The 11977-nt window shown below is 30.4% G+C and overlaps 1 protein-coding gene across 1 annotated transcript; it reads right to left on the bottom strand.

Moving 5' to 3' along the window:
- Window positions 1-797: 797 nt before the first annotated feature.
- Window positions 798-11619, bottom strand: LOC115886739 (natterin-4-like). The gene is given in 5 exon segments (XM_030906011.1): window positions 798-914; window positions 917-968; window positions 4373-4516; window positions 6547-6746; window positions 11517-11619. Coding segments are annotated over 5 exon segments (438 nt in total). The 5' UTR covers window positions 11524-11619; the 3' UTR covers window positions 798-879.
- Window positions 11620-11977: the final 358 nt, after the last annotated feature.

Raw genomic sequence — 11977 nt, 5'->3', positions numbered from 1 at the left:
AAAGCTCTTTCAAATTAATAAATTAGCAAAAAATCAAGATAGCTGTGAGCGTCAAGATGCCTTTGTGTCGATGTCAATGTCAATCTTATCGAATTCATAATAATTTTTAAATGTATGTGTACTTAACTTTTTTTTATTATTTTTACCGATATACGTGCATTCAAACACATAATCAATTAAAAAAAATGTGATAAGTGTACAAAATAAGTTATACCGTACGATCGAAAAAAAAACAGCGTCAAAAACGGTTGGGTTATAGATGATAATTTTAGATGATAACTTTAGAAAGATTAAAAAAGGATAGAACTTCAGACACACAAATCTCTTTCTAAAAAATTATTTTTTCTCGAATTTTAAAAATCATCTTTACCACAGCTTTACTCATATAAAAATAAATTACAATCTTCTTAAAACCAACTAAGCGTCCTTATAAAATAAAGAAGATTACGGGCCAAGTAAATATCGTCTTGGACTTGAGCCGTCTTTGACGCCGTTTTTTTTTCGATCGTGTGGTAGTTTTAACCGAGTTCAAAACTAAATTTGATAATTAAGACAAGAGATTTTAGGAGAATGAACCGGTGGAATTATTTTTTTAATTCCCCGGAAAATGTAAAAATAAATTTAAAATTATCTATAATTTTTTTGCCAAAAAAGAATTCATGGACGTGTTTCTGGGGTAGAACTATACGCTGTATCTATAATAAAACATTTTATTTCATAGATATAACGAGAGTATCTAGGACAGTGACAGTTGTGTCTGTCATTTTTTGGATGTTATCTGCTAAAATCTTTCCTGATTTGTTGGACAGACTATAATTACAGACTATAACTGCAGCTTACAAAATATATTAATAACATATAAATATTAGAAATAAGCAATTAGTGACGTTGAACTAGAACTTCGTAGGTCTTTTAGAATGTTCCTGTCCTCCAAACGAAATGTAACATGTATGATGACTGGGATGTATCTAAAAAAAATAAAACAATTTATAAATGAAATTAGTGTTGTTTTTAAAGCATTTAATCCATTAAAACAATTTGTGTTATGTAAATAATTATATTTTTACTAGTCGTGGGAACTATCGAATGAATACTATCGAAACATTCGATAGTTGCAATTCATTCGAATAATTCGATAGCTAGTAAAAAAACATTCGTTGAAAACTATTCGAATAAAAATTATCGAATAGATGCGTCATCTGCCTTGAAATATTGTATTCTAGTAATTCGGCAGCAAAAACCATTCATTTATAAAATTCATTCATTTATGAAATTCATTTATTCGTCAGGATCGATTATAATAAAATATTAACTGGATTTTAGTTGTCGCCCGGCGACGTAGGTTTCTTTCGAGAAACCCGACAGCGGTCGGTGGCAATGCTAGAAAGAAGCCGGCATCTTTGATTTTTGCGGAGTCATATAAAGATAAGGACACATTATTATTTTTTTATTGAGGTGCTAGTATTTACACAGAAAATACATTATGAAGGGCGCTGTTGCCATATATTGGTATTAGTTGATATTAGCAAAGAATATTATTGTTTGGCTTTAGTTAGTTAGGGATAGTATGTCTATATATTTTGCATTTTTTTATTAATATTCTGTTGTTAGGTTAGGTTAGATAATAAAATATTTTGGATGTAGGAAAATGATTTTTAATGTTTTTAAACAAAGACTGGTTTAATAAAAATAATAATAACAGTAATAATTTGTTATACCTATTAACAACAAAATTTAAAATAATTTAATATAAACATTTTTTTTACGTAGTAGCAAAATATAAACAACAAATTAGATGTCAAAATTATTTATATTAGATCATATTTAAAAATAATATAGTCTTTAAAATTTTTGGCATCGTTGGTTTATTAAATAATAATAATTACAGAGCTAATTTGTTATATTAACAACAAACTTTAAAATCATGAAATATAAACATTTATTAATTTTCTAAGCATGCAGTGTAATGGAAGGAAAATATAAATGAAAAATTAGAAATCAAAATTATTTATATTAGGTACTTTATATTATTATTTAAAAATAATATTTACTTTTACTGGCATTTACTTTAAAAAATAAATGAAATATTTCTTCGCAAAAAACTACATGTAAGAGAATTAGCATAAACAAAATACAAACATCGTTAACTTTTTTTTTAAATTGGCACTTGTAAAACTTCAAGTTCATCTCATCTCTCTTAAAAATTGCTACTTCTCAAAATTTCCCATTAAAAAATAGACCATATATACCATATAAAATAAAATAATTGAAAGATCGGGCTACGGAAAATCACACAAATTTTCGGAAAAATTTTGACACCTGCACACGCACACAATCGTCAATTAAAAAACTACTATTTTAGTATTTTAAATATTTTAATAAACGCAAAAATAGCACAGTATTTATAAGGTGAAGTTATAAAAATTTGGAAGAACTAATAATGCACTGACGCACACAAAATCAAACGAATACTAAATTTCATTTTTCATTTATCAAAAGCATTCGATAGTCGTGGCTCAACGATAACCATTTAGTCGCACGGCGAGGTTGTCACATATGCTTTAGTATACAAATGAATGAATGATTTTATTCGAATAAAACCATTCGATAGTTGAAATCATTCATTCAGTAACCATTCCATAGTCTAATTCATTCGATAGTTCCCATCGCTAATTTTTACGTAGCTTTAAAATCACATAAGAAATTCGCCGAACTTTTTGTATAATATATATTTTTGTATGACGAATCGTTTTCTGTCAGTCTGTTCCATAAATTTAATATCTATGACCAATCGTTTTTTGAATAAATAGAGTTAATGAAATTCCCGGGATTGGATTATATAAATACCGATTTTTCATGCCATAGAGTAAATTGCTTAATTTCGGAACTAAATAACTTAATATTTCCCTAATTAAATCAGAAATAGAAAAGCTTGTAATCAGACTAGAGCTCGACAATTCATCAGATACTTCTAGAAGAGGAACCAGCAACGACAGCGAAGAGGATGAGCTTCCCATTGCCGAACTTCTGAGAAGAGAAGATAATGATCCTTTTAAAGGTTAAACTGCAGAAAGCATTACAACAATCTTCAAAGCCGATAAAAACCAAAAGAAGTAATAAGACGCGATTGTCCGACATTATTGCCCAAGAAATTGGATTATTTTCAAATGGTGGTAGTCGGGGACGTAATCTCCAAAAAGCTTTTGAATTTTTATCAACCATTCAGGCACAGAATATCTAGCTACGCAACAGAAAAATACTCGAAATGAAAGAGCTGAAATTGCACAAATAAAATACTAGATGGCGCGACAATATCATAATCTGAATATAATTGGAAATTTTCGGTTTTGGATCAACGACATGTCGACGGCCTTGAAGCTCGGCTAAATATGCACAGTTGCCAGATTCAAAAATACTTTAATTGGCATCCCATTCTTTTTCTGGTGTATAATAATTTCTTTCTATTCTTCGTTTCTTGTCAGATACACTTATATTAATTATTCGTTTGGCTTTTAAAATAGTTTTAAGTTTAAGTATATTATTAGAAAACATATGCTTACAAAATACATTTTTAATATATGTACACTACTTTATTATGTTAACTAAGAAAATAACTTTACTTACCTTTAAAATTAATATTATACAGGGCGATTGATAGTGATATTTATTAATGCTGAAACGTTAGTAATGAAACTACCGCATCAAAATATCTGATTTGGAGACAGGCTTTAAAAGCCTGTCTCCTTTTGATACCTACGATTTTATACGTGTAACGAGGCTTCTGTTGCGTAACTAGATATTCTGTGATTCAGGCCACCAGCGTGGAATCTGAAAGATGTTTTTCTTCGGCAGGGATCTTGTGTAATAAGATACGTTCAAGACTGGGGGATGAAACTTTGGACGCATTAATATTTTTGCGCTATTTTTTTAAAAATTTGTAGCTATAATTTGTTTGCTAAAATTTGTTTGGTGCTCATATGATTTTTTTAAAGAGTTTTTTTGTTAATTTTCGTGTTTTGTTATATTTATATTAAATTTTTTTATGATATTAGGTATTTCATTGATAATTTTAAACCCGGGATTTGCCGTTCAAATCTCGAAAATCCCGGGATTTTGAATACCTTTCGGGATTGACATCCCTAAAAAATACCGAGGATGTCATTTAAAAATAAAAAGTTGTAGTTATTTCTGGTGAAACAGGAAGTGACCGAAACTAATTGAATACGTCAATTAATGCTAATTTATGTCACATACTAACACACCAAATCTCGTTTTTTTTATATGAAAAAATAAAAAAGTTCTAGGGTTGAGCCACTTTTGAGAAACACTCGGTATATAAAGGAATCAGATGATATATCTCCTAGTAACTCACCTTTCCTACGGTTAGAGAGTTTCCATGCCTTGCTCTACCTATGTAGAGATTCTCACCCGAAGAAGTCCTACCACCAATCACAGCATTTGGAGGTACTTGACCATTAGTAGATGGTATCCAGTCAAACTTTTGCTCGCACAAAACCTACAAAAATGTAATAATTGTATCGAAATTATATTATTTGATTTTCTCTAATGTATATACCGGATGCATCTCAAAAGTGGCCCACCCCCATAACTTTTTCATTTTTCAGATAAAAAACGAGATTTGATATGTTAATATATGACATAAATTAGGATTGATTTTCGTATTCGACTTAAATACGACTTTGGTCACTTCCTGTTTCGCCGAAAATGACTACAACTTTTAATTTTCAAATGACTCCCTCAGTATTTTTTTACTTTATTCGATAGAAAATTACACTCCGAATAGAATGTCATATCATATGTCAACTTTTGACATTTTCGCATATGGTTTATTTAAAATTGTTGCAATTAAAATACAGTACATAACGACAATTTGACTTGAAATACCAAATGTGTGGTACCAAATTATTCGTAAAAAAATGCATTTTCCAAATATGCTAATGAGCCACCCTTGTTCTATTTGAAAAAATTGAGATATGATTGAAAATACGATTTGGGCATATTTTCACCGGCCAGGATAAGACAGGAAAAACATTAGACGATCAAATCTATTTTTCCAAGGCTCCTTGATTAAAAATTAGTGTTTTTTTTGAATGTGTTTTGTGAAATTTAAAATACGATTTTTTAAGCTAAAATGTCAAAAGTTGACATATGATATGTCAATCTATTCAGAATGTCATTTTCTATCGAATAAAGTAAAAATATATCGATAGTACCATTTAAGAATCAAAATTTATAGTCATTCCCGGTGAAACAGGAAGTGACCGAAAACAATTGAATACGCCAATCATTCCTAATTTGTCATATATTATATCATACCAAGTCTCGTTTTTATCTGAAGAAATAAAAAAGTTATAGAGGTGAGCCAGTTTTGAGGGGCACCCGGTATATTTAAATATTCAACTATTTTCGTAGTTTGTAAAAAACGCCTATTTTATATAGGAATGTGGTATGTAAAAAATTAGTTTTTTTCATATTGTTATTTTTGTTAACTTTATAGTTAAGACCAGAATTAAAGCCAGTTTACAGTACATTTGCTGGATCTGTGTCTATGAAAGGAATGCGGACAAAAAACATTTAAATAAACAGCAATATATTTTATACGTCGATTTGACGAGTGCGTCACCGCAAATCGCTCCGCCCACTCATTTTATTAGCTACAGTTCGTCTGCTGGATCTGTGTCTATGAAAGGAATGCGGACAAAAAACATTTAAATAAACAGCAATATATTTTATACGTCGACTTGACGAGTACGTCACCGCAAATCGCTCCGCCCACTCATTTTATTGGCTACTTGCAAATTTGTTGAATTTTTATTGATGGGACGCGTCGTCTAATCTTTTACGAAAAACGTCGAGAGAATATCGTTTCCCCTCTCACGGATACCCCGTAGCCACAGAACGGACAGACGTACTGTACTTGCAAATTTGTTGAATTTTTATTGATGGGACGCGTCGTCTAATTTTTTACGAAAAACATCGAGATAATATCGTTTCCCCTCCCACGGATACCCCGTAGCTACAGAACGGACAGACGTACTGTAATTTGAATACTCAACTAACAGCGCTTTCAGATGAAGCGGACCGTCCGTCGTGTTTTTTCAAGATAGCCGTCGGACGAAATCATCCGGACGGAGCATACGCGACTCATGTGAAATTGTTCATATAAACTCATGGTACTTGCTCGGACGGTCCGATTCCATCTGAAAGCTCTGTAAGTGGTTTTATTTCAAATAATAAATACCAAATTATTACAAGAACATTACGAATAAACAATAATAATACCGTCGGTTGCATCGCCGACCCGAACACAGGAAATCCCATGCAAATTTTAAAAACGATAAATAAAAGTTCTCTATCTCATTTTACAGGAAAAGATTTTTGAAATTTTTTAAAGAATTTATTAAAATGAAGAAAATTGTTCATTTTAATAGCTTCTACGAATTCCTTCTGGAGTCGGGATAAAAAAAATACTAAATTCAAAAAATAATCCGATCCTGATTGGAATAACAAATTATATCAGCTTACTTGGTATTTACTGACACAGATTTCTTTGCCAGCGTAGGATAGGTATGCAGATCTTCGTCCTGGGACAATTTTAGCTGGTATCCAGTCGCCGTCATGGTATGCCCTGCCCACGTAAATAGGTTGGCCATCTACATCAGACCCACCCAATACTGCAGAGCTTGGAAACGGACTATTATGAGTACATTCTACCCAATAATACGCTAAAAAATAGTTTTAGAAACCTAATGTTATTCTAGGAATATTTCACAATTAATAAAAGTACAAAATAATCTACTACTTATCTAAATCTTATACAGTATGTCCCCGGATTGTCTTTACAAGAGGAAAACCTTTTTTATTATTGACATTTTGAGAAAAATGTATTCTTAATAAAAAATATTGCTTGTTCTAAAATGGTCAATCCGTTTATACTTTTACCAATTTCCATACTGTTTTAGAGAAAATTAAAAAAACAATATGAAAATATAGTTGAATTTTTCAAAAAGTCATAAAAATCAATACGCGTGCCTATTTCGTGTTCATCCTTTAATTGATTGTTATTGATAGAATTTTAATTAACGTCATATTTTTAGCTGTTTTAAAATGTTAAAGAAGCAAAAAAATATATAGTTCAATGCTACAGAACGAGTGATTATAGTTATCGAAAAATGTAATACTTTAACCATAACAACAGTAGAAATATGACTTTAGGGCAGGGGCACATATACAGGAGGGGTAATGGGGGTAATTACCCCTCCCAGAAAAAAATTAATTTATTTTAATTATTACTTTCGAAAATCGACAACTATGAACCCTTCCCGCACACAAACGGTACATTGTAAGACAGGAAATTGTAGAGAGAAACAAGCCCTATAACATAGGATACAACATTTTAATGAACAGTGCTTTCCATAAAATAAATAAAATTAATAATATACGAAATAATATACATGTACTGATTTCTTTCGAAAATCGACAACTATGAAACTATGATCCCTTCCCCGACACAAACGGTACATTGTGAAACAGGAAATTGTAGAGAGAAACAAGCCCTATAACGTAGGATACAACATTTTAATGAACAGTTCTTTCCATAAAATCAATAAAATGAAAAATATACGAAATAATATACATGTACTGATATCTTTCGAAAATCGACAACAATGAAACAACATCGACACAAACGGTAGGTACATTGTGAAACAGGAAATTGTAGAGAGAAACAAGCCCTATAACATAGGATACAACATTTTAATGAACAGTTCTTTCCATAAAATCAATAAAATGAAAAATATACGAAATAATATACATGTTCTGATTTCTTTCGAAAATCGACAACGATGAAACTATGATCCCTTCCCGAACGCAAACGGTACATTGTGAGACAGGAAATTGTAGAGAGAAATGAGCCCTATAATATAGGATACAACATTTTAATAAACAGTGCTTTCCATAAAATCAATAAAATGAAAAATATACGAAATAATATACATGTGCGGATTTCTTTCGAAAATCGACAACTATGAAACTATGAACTCTTCCCGGACATAAACGGTACATTGTGAAACAGGAAATTGTAGAGAGAAACAAGCCCTATACAATTACCCCTCCCAGAAAGAAATTAATTAATAAGGTAAAATTTGGTATAAAAGAAAATTGTTACAAAAAAGTTAATAATACAAATTAAAACAGAATATCCAAACCAATCCAAGTAGATTTTTTCCACAGTTACAATACCTTCCAGCAAAAATTTAATTCAAATTTAGTACTTTTTTGAATATTCACACTACCCCTCCCAGATTCAATCTCTAGATGCGCCACTGCTTTAGGGTGTATTCCGTTGCTTACCTTGGTTATGGTTTTATGTTCCATTTCTATCGGTTTCCTGAAAGTTTTTTTTATTACGGAACACGGTTCCTGAAAAAATTGGTTATCACTGTCACCAAACTAACCAGCGCGAGAAGGCTGGTTTTTCTGGTTTTGTTTGTCAATCAATGTCATTTATGTGACAGAAATCAAGCAAATATTGGAAGTTCGAGTGAAATTCTCATTTAATTTCTAAAATTTGTAATAATATTTTGTATTTACATCCAAAAGCAATGGAGGTAAGGTAAATAAATTTCATTAACTAAATAGAATTACTTTTTAGTACCATTTAAACTTATCATGCAGCCATTGTTTCTTAAAGTCAGGAACATTTAAAGAAAACAAGAAAAACAAGACAACAAGTAATCGTGAATGTTTTGTAAGCTATAAGAATATAAATGTTGATTAGATTTGTTTATTTATTATTGATCTGTTTTAATATTGGACCTGCAAATCTTCTCTTGAGTCTAACGATTTAACAGTTTATTAATAAAGTACTTTTCAATATTAAAAATGCATAAAAGATACATTTTATAATAGAGGTATTGAAATTTAGAAAACGTCAACATTTGACGATGATTTGACGTTTCCAGTATTTTACCAAACCGTTCCGTATCAAACCGATGTTTTTCAGGAACCGCTGTTCACCGTAATTTACCGGTCTGGTTCGCCTGGTTTTGCAACGGAATACAGACTTAAGCCGGAGTCTCATGCATCCGAAATCCGATGACACGACGATCCGACGGTGCTCCTATTGGTCGAAATATTTTGACAACAATTTTTATCCGATAATTTTAACTAATCATCCGACGTCGTATAAAGTTAAATTTTGTTTAACTTTTCTGCGATATCGTGTGTTTTTTAACCTCACTTTTTTTGAAAACATTTGTTTTTAAAAACAAGTTTAGTGGGAAGTGGGCAATTTCGGGATATTTGGCGAGGAAGTTATTTTTATAAGTGTTTCTCTAATAAAACATGACATGAATCTCTATTCAGCGCAGCAGAAAAATGTTAAAACTGTCAAATTTCGGAACGAACTTTCGGATGTATGTGACAGGCTTTTTTTATTTCACACGATAACTTCAAATTTCGGATGTCGTACCATCGGATTTCGGATGCATGAGACTCCGGCTTTAATCTAAATTAATAATAGCCATCTATCAATGAATGAAATTGAAATTGTATTACCACAGAAACGCCTTTTAATTTTTAGGACCTCCAAAAATTCAACCATATTTTCATGTTTTTCTTAATTTTCTCTAAAACGGTATGCAAATTTGGAAAAGTATAAACGAGACTAACCATTTTAGAGCAAGCAATTTTTTTTTTATAAAGAATGCATTTTTCTCAAAATGTCAATAACAAACAAGTTTTTCCTCTTGTAAGGATAATCCGGGGACATACTGTACATTAAAATATACAGGGTGGTCCGAACTGTATTCCGGAAACTTCGGCAGCATATTCTGCAGATTAAAATAAGTAAAAAAAATCGTATAAATGTATGTCCTAAAATGCTTAGTTTTGGAGATACAGGGTGTAGAAGTTTCATTTTTATTTCGATTTTTTCCAAATAATTTCTGAAATAACGTCAATATTTGGATGAAAATTGGTTCTTTGACATGAGAAATTTGATTTTCATGTCAACGTGATTCCTACTTATAGAGGACACCACCTATATATTTGTTAACTGGTTTGAAGAGTAATAACTTTTCGTCCATACCTGTATAAAACTACTGAGTAAAAAAATATACATTTGCGACTTTTTTAACATAAAAATAAGGTCTCTGTAAAAATCGCTACGAGCAATGGTTCTGGAGATATTTGGAATCGAAATTATCAATACCTGTCATCATTGACATAAATTAAACATGTTGACTAAATAGTTATTAGACTGAAATCATAGATTTGAAATCTTTTTGTGTTAAAAGTTCAACAGAAACTGTTTAATCATCATTTTTTCGCAGAAAAAATTATGATTAATTTAAAAAAATAAAAATTTATTATTTCAGTCAAATAACTATACTCAACGTGTGCTTATTTTTTGTCAATATCGACATGTATTGATTATTTCCATTCTAAATATCTTCAGAACGGTTGCTCCTAGCGATTTTTACTAAGAGGCATTTTTTACGTAAAAAGTCATGGAAATGTATATTTTTTCAGTCAGTAGTTTTATACAGGTACGGACGAAAAGTTATCAGACTTCAATTCAGTTAAAACACATGTAGGTGGCGCCCCCTACAAATAGGAGTCATTTTGACATCAAAATCAAATTTGTCATGTCACAAAACTCCCAGACACCAATTTTTATCCAAATATTGACGTTACTTCAGAAAATATTTGAAAAAAATCGAAATAAAAATGAAACTTCTACACCCTGTATCTCCGAAAGTAAGCATTTTGGGACATACATTTATACGAACTTTTTACTTGTTTTTATCAGCAGAATATACAGCCGAAGTTTCCGGAATACAGTTCGGACCACCCTGTATAAGATTTTTTTAAGATGACGTTTTTAAATCTTGGAGGAATACAATTACCGATTGGCTATATTATCAACAATAAATGAAATAATTATAAACTGCAAACGCTACTTGATATCAAGAGGTGGTTAAAATTCAATTTAATTAGAATTAGATAAATTAAAGATGGTAATAAAGATATATTTTTAGAGTTACACTAATATATAATGCATTATAGATAACAATCCAGATAAACCATGTAATATACTTATTTATTATATATATATTACTTTATTTTTGTTTGGATATGTTATACTTTAATGCTTTTATCTTTTTATCTTTATATAGGCAGACATATTTGCCAATTTCTAATTAGTTGTGTTATTTCATAGAAAAACAAATACTCCTAATATAATAGAAATATTTGACAGATGGAAAAATATATTTGAAGCTTTTTTAGAAAGCTAAACATGTTCTTGGTCAAAGTATCTGCAATCAAGAAACTATAAATTCATTACCTATATAGCCTATCTGGTAAAAAAATACATAATATTTATTTCAAATGTAGATTGTTTTTTGACTGAATATTTTAATTTACAAACTCATTATGATCTATTTTGTAGTTTTTTTTAAGCAAAATATAATATACTTAGGTTCCCTTACCTGCCATTACTAGGACTCTCAAAAAACTCTGGAAACAAACTCAATGCGACAAACTGAATGATATATCTATATAATCGCTTTCTCCTTTTTATTTATTATTTTATCTTATCATCACTATCAATACGTTTACCCTTATTTTATTAGTGCGAATTTCAATCTAAACAAACCTACAAAACGACAGTAGTAAAACGAAGTAGCCAAGATCTGCCAAAATAACTAGATATAAAGTACGTCTACTGAATCTGTATGAAAGGAATGCGGACAAAAAACTATATATTTAGAGTTAGGTTAGGTTGTAGTTTTATTTTCAACAACACAAAAATATTGTTGTTTCTCCATGTAGTAAATTTTTGGCACACCCTGTATAGATAAATGGTTAGTAATAAAAATATTTAGGTTGATAACAAAAATATCTATAGGTACTTAGGTAAAGCGTTTAATAAACAAAATTTAATAACAAT

Source organism: Sitophilus oryzae, unplaced genomic scaffold (assembly GCF_002938485.1).
Source record: "Sitophilus oryzae breed Bouriz unplaced genomic scaffold, Soryzae_2.0 scaffold_496_pilon_pilon, whole genome shotgun sequence".
Taxonomy (NCBI): domain Eukaryota; kingdom Metazoa; phylum Arthropoda; class Insecta; order Coleoptera; family Curculionidae; genus Sitophilus; species Sitophilus oryzae.
The sequence above is the reverse complement of the archived record's forward strand: the minus strand, read 5'-3'. Positions and strand labels throughout refer to the sequence as shown.